Source organism: Orbicella franksi, chromosome 2, assembly GCF_964199315.1.
Source record: "Orbicella franksi chromosome 2, jaOrbFran1.1, whole genome shotgun sequence".
Classification (NCBI taxonomy): domain Eukaryota; kingdom Metazoa; phylum Cnidaria; class Anthozoa; order Scleractinia; family Merulinidae; genus Orbicella; species Orbicella franksi.
In genome coordinates, this window is record NC_138146.1 from 25,071,026 (window position 1) to 25,092,817 (window position 21,792).

The following is a 21,792-nucleotide window of genomic DNA, read 5'->3' on the forward strand; positions in this document are numbered from 1 at the left end:
CATGAAGGGCACTTCATGTTGTGTAACAAGGAGGAATTTTAAGTGAATTTGAGCCGTTAGATCATGCTATGGCAAATTTTTTTTAGGTCATAGGTCTGCATGTTATCTGCGTGTCGACTCGTTGAGTTTGACACCTCTGTAATTTGCCATGTGTTTTTGCATTTTTTAGGCTCATTTCTATTGCAAGATATGCTTTTATGAGTCTCCATGAATTTGCTTTTGAGGGACGAAATATGAAATTTACCGTGACATGTTGCTTACTTGCATTCTATATTGTGACGCCGGGCCCGGCTGTGATTAGAACTGTTTGCAAGAACAGTAGGTAGATCCTTATCACGGATATCATATTTGTTCTCGTACGATTTCCTTCGGAGACGCCGTAGCTTTACTTTGAGAAAGCTATACGTTTGTCTAGTGACATTCGTATGTTGCTTGCAGCTATCTGCTCGAGCTTATGTTTCTCTTGCTCGATGTATAGGTTTATTCCTCCTTTGGTTGTTCTGGCACCACGCGATTCAAATGTAGCTGTTAACGCGCAAGTCCTGTTGACTGTTTTGCGTGTTTTATATGCCATTGTTCGGCTTAGTTCAGGCAAGACCATGGTTTCGATCCTCCATGTGGATCTCATCAGTTGCCGGTATTTGTGAAATATTCTGTACATCTGAAGTTGCTAGCGCAAGGAAGGAAATCGTAAGTAAAGCTACGGCGTCTCTGAAGGAAATCGTACGAGAACAAATATGATATCCGTGATGAGGATCTACCTACTGTGCTTGCAAACAGTTCTAATCACAGCCGGGCCCGGCGTCACAATATAGAATGCAAGTAAGCAACATGTTCACGGTAAATTTCATATTTTGTCCCTCAAAAGCAAATTCATGGAGACTTATAAAAGCATATCTTGCAATAGAAATGAGCCTAAAAAATGCAAAAACACACGGCAAATTACAGAGGTGTCAAACTCAACGAGTCGACATGCAGATAACACGCAGACCTATGACCTATAAAAAAAATTGCCATAGCACGATCTAACGGCTCTACTTCACTTAAAATTCCTCCTTATTACACAACATGAAGTGCCCTTCATGAACACGAGTGAAGCGACAAGAAAGGTCGAGTGACCGAACAGAGAACGGCAAATGTACAAATGTCACGAACCGTAGAAGTCGTGTAGGCTAGTCAACCCCATTTTACACTGAAGGAAATCGTACGAGAACAAATATGATATCCGTGATGAGGATCTACCTACTGTGCTTGCAAACAGTTCTAATCACAGCCGGGCCCGGCGTCACAATATAGAATGCAAGTAAGCAACATGTTCACGGTAAATTTCATATTTTGTCCCTCAAAAGCAAATTCATGGAGACTTATAAAAGCATATCTTGCAATAGAAATGAGCCTAAAAAATGCAAAAACACACGGCAAATTACAGAGGTGTCAAACTCAACGAGTCGACATGCAGATAACACGCAGACCTATGACCTATAAAAAAAATTGCCATAGCACGATCTAACGGCTCTACTTCACTTAAAATTCCTCCTTATTACACAACATGAAGTGCCCTTCATGAACACGAGTGAAGCGACAAGAAAGGTCGAGTGACCGAACAGAGAACGGCAAATGTACAAATGTCACGAACCGTAGAAGTCGTGTAGGCTAGTCAACCCCATTTTACACATGCACGCACACAAACGTGTACACGCGCTTCTCGAAAAAAAAAGTCTTTCACTTATTCTTATGCTTATGCTTATACCAACGTGTTCACTGGACATAACAGCGACATAAGCATAAGCATAAGAAGAATGCAAGGTTTTGATTTTCTTACGCTTTTGGTTAATGTTTAAACCCCATCCAGACTCTCTGCTTAGCCTGCGTGATATAAAACTACTGAATTAAATATCACCAAGTTGTTTGGAATAAAATTATTTTCTGCAGAGTCAACGTGAGCTGTTCTAGTGGCTTCCACCTTGTATAGTTCTCTAAATACTGATTCTCAGATATTCTGTCTTTATGTGCACCTCTTAGTCTCTGTAATCAGTTTCCAATATGACTTCTGCTACACTGTTAGCATTAGGTGACTCTTCAAACTGCTTTTTTGCTTGGCCACAAGAATTTTACAGAATTTCTGCAGTTTCTCTAACAAATAAACTGTGGAAAAGCCGCAATTTAGTAATTCGCCAAAAATAAGTTAACTAAAAGTTTGATTGCGTACAAAAGTCTCGCATGACTAAGCCGACGAAGGAACAAGCTGTCGACGTTCGTCCATGCACGACAGGAATTCGAGCGGCTGTGAGCAAAGGTTCCCTCTCGTCTGATCTCTCACCGAGCAGAAAGAGAAGAGAATAAAAATTTCTGCCTCGCAGGGTACGCTCTCATTCATTGCTACTTTAGGTGCAAGATGGCTGTCGACGGTATTCCAGTTGTGGACTTAGTGCGATGAGTCTGGAAAACAAGAATCCTTTATGCGAAGATGATCCAACCATAAAAGACCTTGCTGATCAAGTGTATCAAGCGTTTAGTACGATTGGATTTGTATATCTCAGGAACCATGGAATTCCGCAAGAAATGGTTGGCGCTGAGTTACAACTGGAGCTTGCTGGCTTGTCTGTCACGCGACTTACAGACAAGAGTTACACGGGCTTACACATGTAACGTGGCTGAACAATTTTTCAACTTCAACTTTATGTATTGCTGTCGAAGGGAGTGAGCCTGAAGCGAACAATCAAGGCAGCAGATCTAATCGGTTAAAAATTACAATAGGGGCATTCGACCGCTTTCTTGCACGCAAGCTGGTTGTTAAGAGTTAGTATAGGTTAGAATTACACCTGTAGGTCGATAAAAGTCCGCTCGTATTAGCAAGGACAGCCGCCGCGAAACAGAAGCAAAGTGATCACCGTGAAACAAGATTCTGAACTTAATTATCTGAGAGTAATTTAACGTAAAGGCAGAGTGTTTTGGATCCGAACTGTCATGTGTTGGTTAAAAACCGGTAAAACTTGTTAAACACCAGTATTTTAGACTTATTTTGTCCATGGGTGTGTACGGCGGCTGATCAAACAATCGCGCGGTTGCAAGCAGAGGTTTCCTCTCGTCTCTTGCTGAGCAGACAGAGAAAGGAATCTCTGCTCGCAGGGCCGAAAAACCAATTGGAAACTGACTCGTGGGAAAGGTTCAACGTTGTATTATGGTACTATTGATGAAAAGTAATCGTTTCAAAACACTTAGAAATGCAAAACACAAAAAGACATTTTAAGTTTCATTTGATTTCCATGATGAATTTGTTGTTCAATGTTATTTAATTTATAAATTGTAACGAACAAAATCACAACAATATACTGCTTCAATAACTAGACACCATGGCGCCAACTAATCACCTACAGTGTTGATTTCATGTAATGTTATGTTTCTGCAAGCAAGACAGTTACTTTCAACAACTTCCACAGCGAAGACATCTGTAGCTTTCAGCATAAAGTAACACAAGAAGGATAAAATGTGGCCGACAATTCTAGCAAGTCTCCTTCAACTGTACCATTTCAACAGATCGAGTCTTGATTCGTCTTTCTGGTAGATTGCACCAACCAGCAGCCGCTCACTAGCATGTCTAACTAGACTCTGGGACTACATATCACGCGTACACATCATCATCCTAATCATAAGCAAACTCTTTGGCATGCCTTGGCTTGCACTTTAAGTTAACTTAATCTGTTAAAATGCTTGCAATTATTAATAAGAACGTTTATACGTTACACTTTCTTTTACACTATATATTGAGCCTCTCTACACTCTATCATGATAGTGGGATACTGGGGGAGGGAGGGTACCCCCCAAAGTTTTTTGTGGAGGAGTGCGTTCCGAACCTTGAAACCTGTACCCTGTTTCAGACCGAAATCTGTGATTTGCCATACTCTATTTCAGACCTGAGCAAAAAAATTGCCACCCCATTTCAGACCTCTTAAATAAGTATACGGCTCTAAGATATGACTACAGCTAGTCAGAATTGGCTTCCGTTTGCGAAACATTCTGACAATAGCAATGACTCCTGGCCTGCTCCTGGCCAGTCCATGTCTTTCACACCCTGGAGACAAAGGCTCAACGAGACGCAAGTAAAGGCCCTGTTACAAGCGCCCTCCAATGCTTTTGGGAAAAACGTCTCTGCTGTACAATGCGATGAGCAGCTAAGGTAGCAGTTTAACGTGCCATGAGACCATCTTGCGAGACGCTCGCGCAGTCCGCGCAGTCCTCGCAGTGATCCTCGCGGTCCCTCTCTCGCTGACGGGAGTGACCGCCGCTCGTACTGCGGGCGCAGTTGCCGTATGCCAGGCTCTCCTCACCCCTCAACCGTGATTTAGACTTTTGGCCAAAGATGGCCGTCGAGGGTATTCCTGTTGTGGACTTCAGCGTGATGAGTCTGGAAAACAAGAATCCTTTGAGCGAAGATGATCCAGCCATTAGAGACCTTGCCGATCAAGTGTATCAAGCGTTTAGTACAATTGGATTTGTATATCTCAAGAACCATGGAATTGCGCAAGAAATGGTAAGCGGTCACGTCAATGATTACTTCCCGGTTACCTACAAAGCTTGCTTATTACGTGTCATCTCAATTTATATTTTTGTCGTAAGGTGTAATGTGGCTGAACAATTTATTATACTAAATTAAGCTTCAGCTTTATTTATTTTCCACATATTTGACGGTGTCCTTAAATAAGTGACCTCGTACAGTAATAGGAGACGATTCCACCTCTACCGCGAAGAATCCCCCGCCCCCTTAATTAACTTAATGGACCATTTTACAGTTGTCTGCCCAGTGACCTGGCCTTTGGATGGCAGCGAGGCTGGAGTTGACCTTGTTTTGATACAGACCTCACTGCTTTTGTTGTGTAAAACAAGTTGTTCTGATGCTAACTAGGTGCATTTACATGACAAAAGCAGCGAGGTCTGTATCAAAACAAGGTCAACTCCAGTCTCGCTGCCATCCAAAGGCCAGGTCACTGAGCAGACAACTGTAAAATGGTCTATGCAACATTCTCATAATATGTGGCAGCATTACTATTTAAGTCTGGAAAGCAGCTATAACAGATATTATTACTCCTCTAAGAGTCATTATTTTGTTGTTATACAAAAGTTTAAATTTTTTCCATAAATATCTGCAAAGACTTAGCGTTAAGTTTCCTCTAAATCAGGTGGCATGCTGTCCCATATCATAGCACCTCTATACAGTCGAACCTCTCCACAATGGCTACCTTGAGGACAGAGGAAAGTGACCCATTATAGAGAGGTGTCCATTATGGGTAGGTAGGGGTGTAATATGGCACAAGTTTATTCATGGAAGGGGGAGGGGTGGGGTACAACATTTTTATTAAATTTAAAAAAAATGCTTATTGTAACATAAAAATTTGTAAAACATTCAAAATACAGTAATACGGAGATCACTATTAAGGACAGAAGCTACAGTTAACGTGCGCCTCTTTAAAACCTCTATTTTGATTTGTTGTTGTTAATCTGCACCTCTTTTGTTCTTAGGGCTAGTAGAATTGTTTCATTTGGCCAATTATAAAGAGCCTGGTAAATGGTGCTGGTAACTTCATGAAAGTAATATATAGATTTAGCCAAGCCTAAAAGTGGAACTCCTGATTGCAATAACTGACGATAAAGTAAAAATAGAATTATTTTTTCTTGGATCAGAAATTCAAACAACGATCAATTTTTTTTTTTCTAGTTAAATTTTAACAAACTATACCCAACAAGCCTAACCAAGATTATAGAAATTACGTACACAATATATCAGAGACTTTCCAAGAGACGATTGTACAAGGAATATGTACTTCTTCCTTCCTTCTTCCCCAGAGAAATAATGTGACTTGAGCCCACGATCCAATCGGTACACCAGTAACTGGTCAGTGATCAACTTTAAAAGAACATGCAACCTCGATGAGCTCTAAACCCACAATATAGTCATGTGGTACTGGTCAGCGGATAGCTTGTTGTGACAGCTGTCAATTAACAATAGCATAGATGCCCAAAATCAAAGATGTAGCTATGGTAATGGTGCTACTCTCTTAGTTTTTAAGGTATTGGTGTATGGGTGTACGGACGGACGTAGGTATGGACAGTCACATGACAACCAAAATTTTTCAGATGGATGGGTTCCCAAATTTTCTAAGGTATGGGGCTCCGCTACAAAGAAATGTACGAATACAACTCCTGCTATTACAGACTCTCGTTGTTACAGTATCGAGCACAAATCACGTGGTTCCAAACTAATTGTTTTATTGTTCCTTTCTTAGATGTATTGAATGATATAATTATTCTGCAGTCTTGGAGTGCTCACTAGTTTTTACACTATTTTGACCTAGATTTATATTGCATGAATATGCATGAAAGTAAAGAGTGTACCAGTATACAGTGTAAGCTCTATTAAGTGGACCCCCAATTAAGCAGACACCCTCTATTAAGCGGATATTTAGCCTGGTCCCGAAATTAACTTCTCATATTTTCCTTTATAACGAACTCCTATTCAGCGGACACCTCTATTAAGCAGATGCAGACACTAAAATAAATTATATTTGGCTAATTTCTATCGCTAAAAACCTCTATTAAGCGGACACCAGACTGAATTGACAATACTGGACTATGTCCTTGAAATAGTTGATTAAATAGTTGATTAAAAGTACCCGTATTGTTGTTGCTGTATGGAAAGGGCATTATTACAAACAAATTAAAGTTGGCGATGAAAGGTGAGGAACTTGAACTTTGGATAGCTTCGTTAACAACCTGGAACTTTATTACAGTACAGAGGAACCGTTGAATGTTAATTGTTAACAAACATTGTGCAATTGTTATAAACCTTTATTAAGCAGAAACCCTCTATTAAGCAGCCACTTAGGAAGGTCCCGAGGGTGTCTGCTTAATAGAGGTTTCACTGTATGTTATATGTGATACTTTTTCAACAAAACTTGGGTCATTTTCATCACACACCCCTATTGCGGACTCTTGGTATTACGGACAAAAAATGACAATCCTGAGGGTGTCCACTTTAAGGAGAGTTGACTCTATATATAACACAGAAACCAAATGGAAATCAAGACCAATAATATGCACAGTACAGATCAAGCTTTTTGTAACCTTTTCCAATAAAAAGATGAGGTTTTATACCTACCATTCATCCATGAATGATTAACTGGCTGTTTTGGAGAGGTTATTTTGGCAGTTGGGATACGCTTTAGTAGCCTTTGCCGTTGTGGGGAGGTGGCCGTTGTAGAGAGGTGGCCATCAGTGGAGGTTCGACTGTATTTTACTGAGAGCCTTCCATAATTTGTTACGTGTATTTTCCAGTGATTATTTTAAACAGTGTCTTTACTTTAACTTAGAATTGTTTTATTTTCAGTAACTCAGGTAAGCCTTGATATACTTAACTTTATTTTGAGTCAGTTTATTCACGTTTAAGCTTAAATATCATTACCTTTCAGATCCATACTGTTTTTGAGACATATGACAAGTTTTTTGCTCTAAGCCTTGATGTAAAACAAAAGTACACCAAGGAAGAAGGAACCTCTCCAAATGGTTGGGATGCTCTTGAAAGGGAAAGGTGCATGCATGTTAACAGTTTGTATTGACACAATCTATTCTCATTGATTATATTCATGATTATATTCGGTGATTATATTCATGATTATGACACTAGGAATAAGAATAAATCAGTTATTTATAGGGTTAAATTAAAATCAACTAAAAGCTGAGCATTTATTCGAGCATAAAAGCTGAGCATATATTTTTTGAAATGGTCATTGACATTCCCCAAAATTGATGACAGTAGAGATTTTGGCTTTTAACACCATCTTTTTCGTCGATATTTTTTTGCCCGCCTTGTTGGCGTATTCCTTAATTTAGCAAGTTTTCAAATCATGATTGTAATTGATGCGACGCAAAAAATAATGGCTTTCTTGAAAAGCTACCGTTCCGCGAGTTTTACTGCTTTGTTCCTCTAATTGTTTAAGGAACAAACTTAGAAGACACCAATCGGAACTTGTTTTTAGTCCGAAATCAGTCCTAGGAACAACGATGTCTGAAATCGGAACAACGGGTTCCTTTTGTCTTAAACAAGAACACGAAGTTCCTTTTTTATTGCGAGTAAAGGGAACTCTTTGTTCCGTTTTTATCTTTTCAGGAACAAATGTTCCTTTTCGAATGGTTCCGATTTTGTCAAGTGTTCTCTTTTACACAATTCGTTCCCATTGACCAGCATAGTAAGTTCCGGAGTTCAATATTAAGGAACGATTGTTCCACTTTAGTCTTATCTTATTTGCAATTAGGAACGTGCTGTTCCTAATCGCTGCTTGTCATTCCCAAATGTTTTAATTGGTCCCTTTCAAAAGCAATTTTGGTCCTTTTTTCTGCTGAAAGCATGGAAACAATAGTTTTGTTTCCAAACTGGAATTAGTTCCGCTTTAAGTTAAAGAGGAACTAGCATTCCGTTGTTTTATTTGAGTCACTTAATGGGAACGAGGGTTCCTATTTAGCGTTGGTGAACACGAACACAAGTTCCGAGGTTACTTTACCATTCTAACATGCGCGATCGAGGGCAAATTCAATTTCTAGCCTGGCTTGCCTTCTGCATGCTTAATCAGGTAAGGGCAGGTTGGGACAAGATGAGACCTGCCCCTTTGTTCCTTTGTTTGGTTTTATTGTGTGAGAAGCGGGCCAGATGGATAACAATTCAGCTATTTATTATAAATACAGTAGTCTCGCGAGAAACTTCACATATCAGATATTAAAAGATGAACAAAAGAGGAGTGGAAATCGACTGGTCAAAGTTAGAAAACGCATCTCCTAAACCCAAACGACTTCACTTAGAAGAAGACGATTCTGATGGCCTTTTTCACTGTCCAGTGCAAGATTGCAATCATGATGGGTTTACAACGGCAAGAGGATGCAGAAAACACGCAAAGAACAAACATCGTTGGTACTTTTATTTCGACGAAAAGCCAGACATCACTCAGATTGAATCAGGCCAACAAAAAAGCAACAAAATGGAGGTCAGTGATCACAAGATTCCACCTAAATCTAGAAGAGTTGTCTCTTTTGCCATGTCAAGTGAAATCACACAAGATTTCTTGTCCTGGCTCACCGGCAGTGGCGGAGGTTGTAAAAGTGATTGGCAAGCGCACCAAATTGTCAGCAAGTGTTTGAAGTTTCTTAAATTCTGTTGCGAAGAAGAGGAGGATCTTACATTTGAAATCGTTGACTTTAGTCTATGTTCGCCCAATCTACTTTTCAAATTTGTTGACATGATGCAAGACGAGTGGAATCTCGGGCACGCAGGGCACATAGGCTATTTGGATGCCATTGCAGAATTAGGGGATTTCAGAAAAGTCAATGGAGCTTCGGAATCGGTATTAAGAGGATTATCTTCCACAGAGCTGTACTTAAAACGAGTCCGCAAGACCGTCTCCAAGATGATGCGATTACAATGGACGAGCGAACTCGATATCGAAGCCTTAGAAGCCAAGGGACACTGGGCTACGCTAGAAGAGCTCTTGGAAGTCGTAGGGCGTTATTTGCCGCGCTACGAAAGCGTGCTAAAATCATGCAAGGATGATCCAGGTACAATATCCCCACTAGACTTATCGTTTGCTACCAAATTTCTCGCCGTATATTTGTTTATCAAGGTCAAAGGATCGCGCCCGATGACATATCAATATTTAACTGTTGAGATGGTGAACAACGCTAGAACCAACGGCGGATTTATCGACCAGAAAATGTTCAAAACAGCAGGAAAGTTTGGCTTCGATTCTCTTTACCTGACTGAGACTAGCATGCAAGTGTTAGATGGCTACATCAATCATATACGCCCTCTGCTCAAGCCGAACTGTGATTATGTTTTAGTGACGAGAAATGGAGGACAACACAACAAGCTAGGAGAACTAATGAGTAAACTTGTCTTCGATGCAACAGGCAAGTACATTCATCCGACTCGCTATCGACAAATAGTCGAGACCGCAAGCTGCAGGCAACTTAGTAGCAACGTGCAAAGCACAATATCCGAGGATCAGAAACACAGCTCTGTCGTGGCAAGGGTTCACTATCAAAAGCAACGATCGCGTGACGTCGCTAGTAAGGCACACAAATGTTTGAAAGAATTGCACGGTGGCAGGGGAACAGAATTAGAAATGGAAGTGCGCTCGAGGCTTTCAGACCTGTCAAGCTCTTCGCAAGATCAAAATGCTGACAATAGTGACACTCCTTCTACCGACGAGGTCGAAGTGATCACGAAAAAACAACCCGAGCGTCTAGCAGGCGTGCCGAGACTAACACGCGAAGATGCTTTCAGGCCGAACGAAATTGGCGCGAGAAGAAAAAATGTGATGTTCTCTCCTGAAGAAGACAAATACCTAAAAGCTGGACTTAAAAAACACGGCTTCGGTCAATGGCAAGCGATCCTAAGAGACCCCGAATTTCGTTTTCAAAAGGTTAGGACAGCCAACTCTCTGCTGAGCCGGGCGGCAAGAAAATTCGGTTCACCTTCTAAATTATACGACCGATAAAAGGACTTTGAAAAAAAAAATCGTGGTGTGCTCTAGTTATCATTGGAACAAAACCAACTCAAACTGATATTATCCTCTTGAAATAGAAACAAGAAATGTTTTATAACGGCGTACTTTTCCCCAAATTAACAACGGATAGATTCCAGTTATTACGATATTGTGAGTGTCGCAACTAATTTATGGGAGATTGTAGATAGTTTAATTAGTGGTACTGTTGGACTACTCTCGAACATTCACACAGGTATTTGTCTTTATTGAAGTTCTGATCACGAGGAAAATCAAACTCTTCTCACTGAGAAAATCGCTTGAAATTGATTCACGCAAGCTCTTGGCTTCATTCCAGTTCTGATACATTATTACAAAATGGAACTACTTCTGACTGGGAAAAAAGCTTGCAATTGACGGCTGGGAAAGTTTTTTGCTTGGATTTCCCTTTCTTCCCTTGTGTTTCCTCTTCTTCTGGGAGGTTGGGCAGGGGCTTGCTGCAGCCGTTCCACTCAATTGCAATTGCGTGCGAGGACCTTGGGTGATGAACAATTCGTTTTCGTCGTCACTGCTGTTTGTTCGTGCCAGCGGAGATGGCGAAGATTCTTTTGGAGTTTCTCCTGACGATTCACCGAGTTCTGCGATAATCGGTAATGTCTGGAAAAGACTAGTTACAAGATATCTGTGTTCTTTCCTCAAAAGACCTTCCGCGCAACACCACCGCCTACGTTCCTCCAAGGCAAAGTCGCACTTTAGAGTGCCCAAGTTGAGATGGTGGTTCTTCATTTTGTCCTGGAGCACTTCTCGGTGTACTTCCATCGCAGCTCTTCTCCCTCGATCTACCACTCAGGCAAGGGTCATGGTACACTGGTACAGTTCTCTCTCGGTTGTTTGCAGCCACGCTGCTTTGAATGCTTCACTCGCCCTTTGTCTCTTGGTCAACAGTTCTTCTCTACGGCTCTGCTCTCTTGCTGCCTCTAAGTCTTGTTGGATTGGCGTGGGTAATGGGTCTGATGTTTCTCTAGGGAGTAATGCCGCATGCGCCTTTGTCACGCCTCTGGAAACTAGGCTCTCCTGCCTGTCTTGGTACGTCTTCTCCTTATACTGACGCAGTTTCTCGACTTCTTTAAGTCGTACTTCCAGCAGACGAGATACTTGACGGTGACGGAGTGACCCTTCCGAACAATTCTCCACCGCTTTCCTTAAGGCAATGATGGTTTGGTCCTGACTTGAATCGGAGCCATCTTGACTCGCTTCTACCACATTGATCTGCGAGCTTTCTTCCACATTTGGGCAGTCACTCTCGTCTAACACTTCGTCTAAGCACAGCGTGTGAAGCTCTTCCTTTTCTTGCTCCTCTAAACCACCATCCTTTACATCCTCGTCACTTGGGTCCTCTTCAGCAGGTTGACTAGCCATCTGTGCCGTCCAGAGTACGCAATCCATGGGATGCTGTTTCAACCATTTAGCTGCATTTTTGTCTGGATGGGGCAAACTTTTAAAATGATAGGTCGTCAGACGCCTGTCCATTGCTGGCTGATCGGCAGGACCAAAGTTGAGTCTGCGCTGGGAAGTAATGACCATTGGGCACCGGTTGATGAAAGGCTTGGCGGTTTGGTATTTGACATCGTGGGCCGAGTAGCCTCCTTGTGTCAACGTTTTCCAGTCGTCTATATCAAGCGTCGACTCAGTGGCCTCGTCTATGAAAATTACTTCCGTGAATGGCGATATCATCGACTTGTTAAATGCGCGCTGTTTCGTTACAGTCGCCACATTTCCGTGGTGCACAAGACCGAGGATGGGGAAAAACAGACTGGTTTTGCCACTATTGGCGTCACCCACCAGGCATGGGACTTTATCTTTGTGCCTTTTCTTGTTGTAATAAAGCAACCGGACAAAATCTTCACAGAAGCTGGAAATCTCCTCTGGCTGGAGGCTGTTTTCAAGGATCTCGCGAAAGTACTTCGGATCTGGTGGTTTGGACACATCGTAGGGACAGAACGCTCTGGGAGAAATTTTCCCCACTTGCTCTTTGGAAATGGCATCATCGACGAAAGACCTGTTCTTTATTGACCAGCAAGTCCCGTTGCTCACTTCAATTAGGTCGTAATTGATTGTGAGGGGCCGAAACAATTCACAATATGGGTCAGCTAAGAGATTGATGACGTTCTTCATTTGCCGAATGAGCCTTGACTTGAAAAATTCGTTTGTGGCGAGGGAGTTAATAAAGACCTTGGCCTCGCACTTGTACGAGTAGGTGTATTTCGCCCGAATCTCTTTCTTGTAGACGTTTCCTCGATAACTCGCGTAGTTCAGCTTTTCCATACCAATGGCAATGTCATTTACTAAGATGGTAAACTTGTCGGACAATCTCTTTCCTTCATTCGATTCCAGATTGCTTGATGTTTGCGCTGTCGTCATGTCGGAAGTGAAGCCAAACGTGTCTATCTGGAGCTTTGCTTCAATCAGATGCTCGATCACGATTGCCAAAGACGTTTGAAACTTTGAGTTGATAAGGGTAATTCGCACAACATTTTCGTTACCACAGGCGTCTAATTCTTGGGTGTAAAGGTCATCGCCCATCAGGTTTCTTGCTTCTTCTTCATAGCTCCGTTGAAATGATGAGCTTATGAGGTCTTGCATGTATTGGTTTTTATGGTCTTTAAGAACTTTGTACAATTCCTTTATAGCTGGCGACTCCTTTCCGTCTTGAAACTGAACCTGGAAGACACAAAACAAATATTTTTTTAACTGTCGCAGTTTAAGTAGAAATAATACCTCTGTGAGAAATGATCTAGTAAAGAAGAGCTCAATGAATGTTGGTTTTTTTTTTTTCTGCAGTCGCTCGATCGATAACATGACGACACTCTTCGATGCAGAAAACCCTTGTAAGGAAATATTAAGCGTGAATGAATGCTGACCTGTTGTGTGGTAACCTCCACTCCACAATTTAGAAATGCTTTGTGGACGGATATTGGGCTGGCAGGAGTGCCGTTTCGCGTAGTTAAAGCCACCCAATACGAAACAGCGGGACAAAGGGACTTGTTAACACTTGCCAAACTTCCATCTAGCCATTGTTCGCTTGTGGCGCTTGGAATCTGGCTGGACTGGTCATCATCCTCACTTTCACTGCTTTCTTCGGCCGTTTCCTCAATAATGCTGGCTTTCTTCTTTTCTTGTGTGGAAATTGCACTAAAGAAGAACGCAATATTGGGTATACCTAGAATAAAGAAAAAAAAACATGCATGCGTCAACGGTTGAAAATGTGCCGTAAATTGTGCTTCCAAAACAATCCTCGAGCAGATACTAACCTGAAATTGCACGGTCACAGGCATCGCGCTTCTTGCATATCGAGCTCCACGTCTTCGGCAATGCTTTTTCTTTTACGTTGCAAACACATTTGGCGCTTATAATACTGCACTTTCCACTGATTACTGGCGTCAGATAACAGAGTGCAGCGCTCTTGATAGCCTCGCTGTTGAGCTGTCTGCAAGGTTTTTTTGCTCGAAGCATTCTTCTCTGTCCATCAACAGTTGTTCCTGAAATGACTGCAGTGATCCTGTTTCTTATATATAAGATTAATTGTGCAAACTTATCATGAATACATCTGACAGAATAAAGCCACACCTTTACAAGTTTTCGATGGATTTGTTTTCTCTATTTTCATGACTAAAAATGGACGTTTTAGCTGATAAAATTATGCATAAAAAGTGTTCAAAGGTGTATTTTTATTGAATCCGCAAAGAAAGAAACTTAACACTCGGTTTTAGTGCAATCAGAAGCATTTCATACGCCAACAATAGATCAGTCTTTTCCACGACAAAGCTTTTCACTGATTCCCTGCGGAGGCTAAACCTTGACCTTTTGGCGAACACATTAGTCCGTACCGCGTAATCAAGCAACCAGATAGCATTTTTAACGTATTAAATCAACGGCTTTCTTTACGGCAAAAATACTCCAGATATATATTACTTTGTCCTTTTTATCTTCATTCAAAGCGTTTCTGCACCACAGGGTTTCCGATTTTTCGAATGCAACTAGTGTAGAAATCTAAAGGATGTTTTAAAGCATTTCCACATCTTAAATTCGATAAATATGTCAATTCTCTATGTAAACCGGAAAATCCATCTTTTCCATCTCCAAAAAGAGAATAGATTGATGCTTGGGAACTTGCAGTATGGAGTGACTGCTCATAAAATCAGTATGCAAGACATTTAGATTTGATGGTGGAAAGGACGGATTTTCCGGATTTCCCGGAGAACTGACTTACAGTAATAAGGGGAAGTAATATAATACTTTTCTTTTTTACTGTAAGTATACTTACAGTAAAAAAAGGAAGTATTATATTACTTCCCTTAATTACTGTAAGTCAGTTCTCCGGGAAATCCGGAAAATCCGTGTTTTCCAACTTCAGAAAGCAGAGTAGATTAATGCTTGGCAACTTACAGTATGAATTGACTGTTCATGAAATCATTAATGCAAGACACTTACATTTGACAGTGGAAACCACGGATTTTCCGGATATCCCGGGAAACTGACTTACAGTAATACTTCCCTTTTTACTGTAAGTATACTTACAGATATAAAGAGTAGTATTATATTACTTCCCTTAATTACTGTAAGTCAGTTCTCCGGGAAATCCGGGAAATCCGTCTTTTCTGACTTCAAAAAATAAAAGAGTTGATTGATGCTTGGGAACTTGCAAGATAACTTCTAATAGTAATCTTTTTTGATTGATGGCGGAAAAGATGGACTTCTCGGAATGACGGAAATCAAAGTGAACCTTTCAAGTTTACATTAAGAGGAACATTCGGGCTTCTTTTTTGCGTTCCCTTAACACAGATGGCGAAGCACAAAGTAATGCTCTTAAAAATGGGTTGCAAGTTAAATTTATTTCAGAAACTGTTAAAATCTCATGTTTACCTTCTCCTTAGATAGACAACAGGGTTGAAGCCAGAATCAAATGGCTAATTGCCAAGATGAAGATCAAACTTTATAAGGGAACAACAGTTTTGGGAAACGATCATCCTGCATAAATATGTTTATTTATAATTATTATTATTATTATCATTATTATTATTATTATATATTATTATTATATTATTATTATATACCTTAGTACATGAATAGTGTTTTTTCTCTTATCATCATCATCATCATATTATGATAATAATGAAAATCTGCCATTTAAATACTAACCGGGTGTGTGTCCACTAATTTTAGAAAGTCAATGGTGGCACAAGCTTGTGAATTAGTATTTTAGGATCTCATGATATTTTTATTTTCATCAAAATTTTAGTCTAAGATAGTGGAATGCGTGAAGATTTGTAAATAGGTTTTCTGAGGAGATTTTAGTATTTTATTATTATTATTATTATTATTATTAGGCAAACATAATAGGCTGAACACAAACTGTTGATGGTTTGATATTCATTGTTAAGTGCCCTGGTCTCAAACAGATTTGCATAGGCTGGTGTAATGCTGTGAACACAAGAGGGCTTAGATTGGGTTTACTTTTACATGTTACTCCAGATATGGTTTTAGGGGACTTTAGAATAATGAGCTGCATGTTCTGCATTTACACTGTAATGGTCCATTGAAGCCAATGAACTGTTAATTTTAAATGATTGTCTGTGAAAATGACATCAGTTTGTACATAACATGAATTGTCAATGGTTATACCCACCATATCAGTAAGATTGGTGTTGGACAGATTCTTTAGGGGAGGGGTGTCTTGGGCCTGTGCATCTTCAGTTTCTGGGACTTTTTAATAATTGTCAGGCTCAAGTCCAGATGTCACTTTATATAATTTCTAATAACTTTATCACCTCATGATTACCTTATAATTTCAGTTTGGTATCATTGTCATGGATACTGGCAAATTGGGAGGGTATGAACATTTTGCAACTCCTATTGCAAAAGCTTTTTATAATATATTATTATTTCCAGCACTAATCCAGAGAGACCTGGAGATCTAAAGGAGTCATTTGATGTGGGTGCAGTTAATGATGAAAATTTTGTAAGTTCATTCTTCCTCTTGCTTTAACAATACAGTTCCCACTCACGGTCGCTTACAAGAGGTGGTCACCTACAAGAGGTTCCAAATATAGTGTTTTGACTTGGAACCTATTAGTATTTTGGAAAACTGGTTACTGAGGAGGGGTGGTTGCTTACGAGAGGTGGTTGCAACCAGAGTTTCCACTGTATTAACAGCCTGTGCTTATAATATGATGTGGTTTCAATAATTTCTACTTAAAATGAATATTAAATAAGCAAGAAAAAAATTTTATTAGGTTGAGTCACAGAAAAAAAAAGTATTTTTCTTACTTGTCACTGCTACTTACTACTAGCTGCACTACTGGTAAATTGAATGCTTGGATTAACCCAGTGATGGACAAACATCCTATCCCGTGTGGAGTAGAAATTGCTCTGGACATGAAGTATTACATGTAGCTAAATTGCAATTAATGTCTTCATTGGCAGAAATGGCCTAATGCTGATGTACCAAACTTCCAGAGCAGTGTGAGTTCTATTTATCAGTGTTTAATGGACCTTAGTGCAAGAGTGCTCTCCATTATGGCTATTGGTTTGAAAATGGTAAGCTGTCTTTTGTTCTTCACATCAGTTCTCACTTTTTAAACCGGGAATGTTTCAAGGCACTTTTTAAAAGTTATAATAATTATTGTTACTAAACTTTATTATTACTACAGTGGAATCCCATTTATATGGTCACCAATGGGCCTTGAAAATTTGGCTGTATTAATGAGGTTGAACATGATCAAAACCATGGATGGTCTTGTTCACTATCCAAATGGCCCTTAGGATCAGAACGGACATCTTTTAAAGGCATATACTAGAAATTAATAACTAAAAGTAGACTTCTAATATTAAAGTACATTTATTATCCTAAGTTTGAGAAAATAGAGGCCAGACCATAGGTTAAAATGAGATTATATCTGAGTGCACTGGGTGTACTGCACAGTACATGTGCAAAGATTTAACTCACCTAATTCTAGTACCCTATCTCTTTTCCTTCAAACAGGAACCAAACTCATTTGCCTTTGCTTATGAAAAGATGGGCACCCACTTGGGTGGTGCTCAGTTAAGGTATAATTACTACCCAATGATAACAGATCCCAGTCAAATCAAACCAGGCCAGATACGCTGTGGGGAACATACAGATTATGGAGGAATTACACTGCTGATTCAAGATGATGCTGGTGGGCTTGAGGTTAGGGATATTCATGTAAAGGAATACGCATACTGTGATTCTGTCATACACCAACGTTCTCTTCTTGGTTCTCCAATAAGGTTGAGCAAAACTCTAAAGTTATATGGTAGAGGACTCAATAGATGGACCTCTTTGACTCTGGATGTTAGAGATCTTAATTTACATATTAGGTTTGAGGGATATTTAGAGATGTATTTTCTTTTTAATTATTACTTGTAAAGTTGTAATAACTATATTGTATAGTTAAGTTTAAATCTATAATTATCTGTGACACGCTTTTGTTTCTGAAGGTTTCCAACATAAAATGTAATGGACAGTTTGTACCTGCCACACCCATCAAGGGAACAGTACTGGTGAATATTGCAGATTTGATGCAGAGATGGACAAGTGACAAATTGAAGTCTACAGTATGTTGAAAATAGAAAAAAAATATCTTTGCCTGAAAGATCGCTCTACATGTGCTTAGTATTAATATTTCTGGGTTTGATGCATTAACCCATTATAAGAGAATTTCTTGCCTTTTTGAACTTTCAGATGGTGTTTAATTATTTACCTGAAGATCGATAAATTTAACGCTAAATGTACAAATCACTTAAAGATTACTGCTTATAGCGTAGGTTAAATATTTTTCCTTCAATCATTATTTCATCTAGTGTAAACAATAATAATATCTTGGTAGCAGAACAGATGAATGTCTGTAACAGCGTTTTTTTCGTTTCTTTTGTCAGGTTCACCGTGTGTTGATACCTGAAACAGAAATCAAACGCCGTGCTCCTCGCCGCTCTTTGGTGTTTTTTGTTGATCCAGATCCCAGTGCCCTTATCACGTGTTTGGATGGCTCCAATAAGTATCCACCAATCACATCAGGAGAATGGATAAAAGGCAAACTTCTTGCGACTTATAAGTATTGACACACAGAGCCTTGACACCCATAATTTAAAGGTGAAAGTGAAGAATGATCATCGCAGTAAATTTTCCAATTTAAGCAATTGGAAAGAAGAAGCCTGATTTTTTCAGGCTTCTTCTTTCCAATTGCTTAAATTGGAAAATTTACTGCGATGATCATTCTTCACTTTCATCTACAACCGTAGTTCATATATGAATTATTTCATGTAAACTTCACATCATCCATAATTTAGTAAGCTATGCTGCCTGCGTGACACCCATGATCAATGCTGAGAATGGAGGGAATTCTCTATCTGCTTCAGAGGGACCTTTGGGATTTGCCTTACAATTGAATATGTGACCATTGTATCTATTTATTATGACAAAAATGATCTCTTTGGTTGTGCAGACAACAATAAAACACAAACAAAATGAACAATCTCAAAGGGGGGTAGGAGAAAACGATTAGGCTAACCTGTGTTATTTTGTAAATATTAGCATATTGCTTTTTATTTTTAATTGTTTTTTGTCCAAAAATGTATATTAAAAGAAATACTACATGTAACATATATTGTTTGACATAATGAAATAAAGCTAGTATTTTTCCAAAGATCAGATCTCATACAAGAAGAAACTTATTGCCATGTTTATCGATACTACTTCTACTACTACAGCAACAACAACAACAAAAACCTTTAATTTCAACCCAGCGTTATTACAATACTGTAAATTAAAAACAAAAATGATAGGGGTGCTGGCTACCCTAAATAACCGTGACGTAGGTCAATAACAGATTGTTCCAAAGATTAGTGTTCTGCGTCCTTTCTTAAAATAAATTCCTTCTTATTGAAATTAGAGCCTAACTACAATTTGCTCTTTCTTCAACCTTTCACTGACTAGTATCCTCATCTTGGCTTTACAGGAGCATTTTGAACACGGTCAACGTAAGTACTCACTCACAATTTTAGCGCTGTTTTGACCAAAAATGCTGGCTAATATTCGTGTTGGTGTCCCTTTCAAGTTCACTCTTAAGTTAGCGTCAGGGTAACAACATCACGTAGTGGCTTGATTCGCTTTTTCACTTAGAAGCAATTAACCACAGTCACTAACTACCGTGTGACTGCATTTCACCCGTACACAGTATCGTCCTAATGTTTTCAAACTCTTCTCTTTCACCTTTCACCATACTGTACATGTACCTTTTATTTGTTTGCAAACCATATGAACTTTAACTCTATCGAGCCTCGGTACACTCTGTCATGATCATGGGATAGTTGCCAGCGGCGCACCCGTGTAACAGACTACCAATCACCACTGAGCAGTATACTATTAGCTCTTATTAACCGAGCTGGAGGTCTGTATAGGAGAATCTTGACCGAGGTCAAGATTCTCCCATACAGACTGACTTAGCTCGGTTAATAAGATGTTTATTATATGGCAAAGGAGAAAACTTTAATTCGTTTAATGTAACTGGTTTCCTGACATTTTGTTTGCGAACGGCGATGAGCTTAACTTAAACCTGCCGAAATTTGCTCGTCCTCTTTACTTTTTTTTTTTTTGTCATCAGGCTTTTTGGCACTTCCATAAATAATTGAGAAGAAAATAAAAGAAAATGGTGAACATGTATTTTAGTTTGCTACTTTTTCAACGCAAAATGAAACCGGTCTAGATGCCGGTCTAGATGGGAAAATCTAGACCGCGGTCAATATCGATTTCAGCCAATCAAATTCGTGAATTCTGTAGTTCCCAGTCCTTCTGAGACACAGCCATATTGACCAAGCGTATGGTCAAGATAGCTGGATAGTAGCCAAAGTGGTATCTTTTGCGTTGTAATTGACCGAGACGGAATCGAGGTCCTTGAACTCGCAAAAAAAAAAAAAGGACGAGACCAATATCCACCCATCTTGACCGAACAAGCTTGGTCAATAAGGGATTTATGTATGACATGACCTTCGGGAAAATTTTTTTCCGGGACACCGCGAGTAGTTCCGAGCGTGCAAGATAGCCCCATCTTGCCAGCTCGGGTAGCCAATCACAGCGCAGGATTTGGTTCATCTTGCCCGCTCGTGGAGCTAGCCACATATTAAAAGAGCATGCATCATTTTTCCTTTTACAGTGCCTACGTAACACTATAAACACTATAAGCAAGTAATAGCCCTGTTACAAGCGCACTCCAATGCTGTTGCGAGACACGTTTCTGTTACTCGTGCAATGAGTAGGTAGCCGTTGAACATGCTATGAAACCGGCCCGTTCTTAGGACTGAGGAGGAACCCAGCGAAAATGTGTCATCAACTTGATCGTGCTGGATACCTCACCTGAAAGAAGTCATTAAAACCTTTGCAAACAAATTGAGCCTTCTGAAGAAATCCAAGTTTCTACCCAGTCATGTGTGCGAGTCACTTTACGTAAAGGTTATCCAGCCATCCATTACGTACGCGATGCCCGTCTGGGGCGGGGTTAATCAGAGAGAGTTATTTAAAACATTGGAAAGACAACATTGCCGTGCTGCTAGAATTATTTTTGGCTTTCCACCGGACATGCCAACAGTTGACGTTTTAGCTACCGTTAAGAGGAACACTTTAACATATATGTATAAACGTTCTTTAATTAAACTTTTTTTCAAGGGTTATCATGGCATGCTCCCTAGCACTTTGGCTGAAGAGTTGATTATCCACGGCGACAGACCTTCTTCACGACTGAAGCAGGGGCTGATAGTACCGAGTTTCGCTTCCAAATAAGTTAAAAACTCCATTTCCTATAGAGGGGCTGTCCTCTGGAACGCTATAGGGCGAACTAATGGATCGGTACTTGAGAGCACAGACCTGAAATCTTTTTTGAAGAATGTTGTTAATTGTAACACTTTTAAGGAATTTAATTTTAATGTTTTAGCCCCACAAATAATTAACAAAAGATCGGAGAATTTTATTTATTTTTAACTATTGATCTCATTCGTTGTTATCAAAATTATATTTTTTATAAGAATTACTTAATTCTTGTATTAATTTTTTATTAACTGTATTAATTATTTATCTATTAATTGTAGTTATTTTACGTATCTTATTAATACACGACCCCACAAGCTTGTTAGCTTTGACGTCTTTTATCGTGTATAAATAAAGGTTGTATGTATGTATGTATCGTGCTACAATGCA

The 21,792-nt window shown here is 39.7% G+C and overlaps 3 protein-coding genes across 4 annotated transcripts; 2 read left to right on the forward strand and 1 right to left on the reverse strand.

The window, feature by feature from the left end:
- The first annotated feature begins 1,679 nt into the window (after window positions 1–1,679).
- On the forward strand, window positions 1,680–21,682 carry LOC145478888 (uncharacterized). 2 transcript variants are annotated; one of them, XR_014048338.1, is made up of 8 exons: window positions 1,680–4,531; window positions 7,464–7,582; window positions 16,473–16,542; window positions 17,007–17,120; window positions 17,566–17,754; window positions 18,045–18,161; window positions 18,483–19,583; window positions 21,265–21,682. XR_014048338.1 is itself a non-coding variant. In XM_081457079.1 (7 exons), the coding sequence occupies exons 1-7, from the start codon at window positions 4,361–4,363 to the stop codon at window positions 18,663–18,665; spliced, it is 963 nt and encodes a 320-aa protein (XP_081313205.1). In that variant the 5' UTR covers window positions 1,680–4,360; the 3' UTR covers window positions 18,666–21,682. The 2 variants fall into 2 exon arrangements, 1 of the variants encoding a protein (XP_081313205.1); XM_081457079.1 differs by having other exon boundaries at window positions 18,483–21,682.
- Window positions 8,719–10,538, forward strand: LOC145478873 (uncharacterized). Its single transcript, XM_081457060.1, has one exon. The coding sequence runs from the start codon at window positions 8,772–8,774 to the stop codon at window positions 10,536–10,538; it is 1,767 nt and encodes a 588-aa protein (XP_081313186.1). The 5' UTR covers window positions 8,719–8,771.
- LOC145478870 (uncharacterized) lies at window positions 11,368–15,514 on the reverse strand. The gene is made up of 2 exons (XM_081457058.1): window positions 13,445–15,514; window positions 11,368–13,244 (listed from the first exon to the last, which is right to left on the reverse strand). Exons 1-2 carry the CDS (start codon window positions 13,856–13,858, stop codon window positions 11,370–11,372), a joined length of 2,289 nt encoding a protein of 762 aa, XP_081313184.1. The 5' UTR covers window positions 13,859–15,514; the 3' UTR covers window positions 11,368–11,369.
- Window positions 21,683–21,792: the final 110 nt, after the last annotated feature.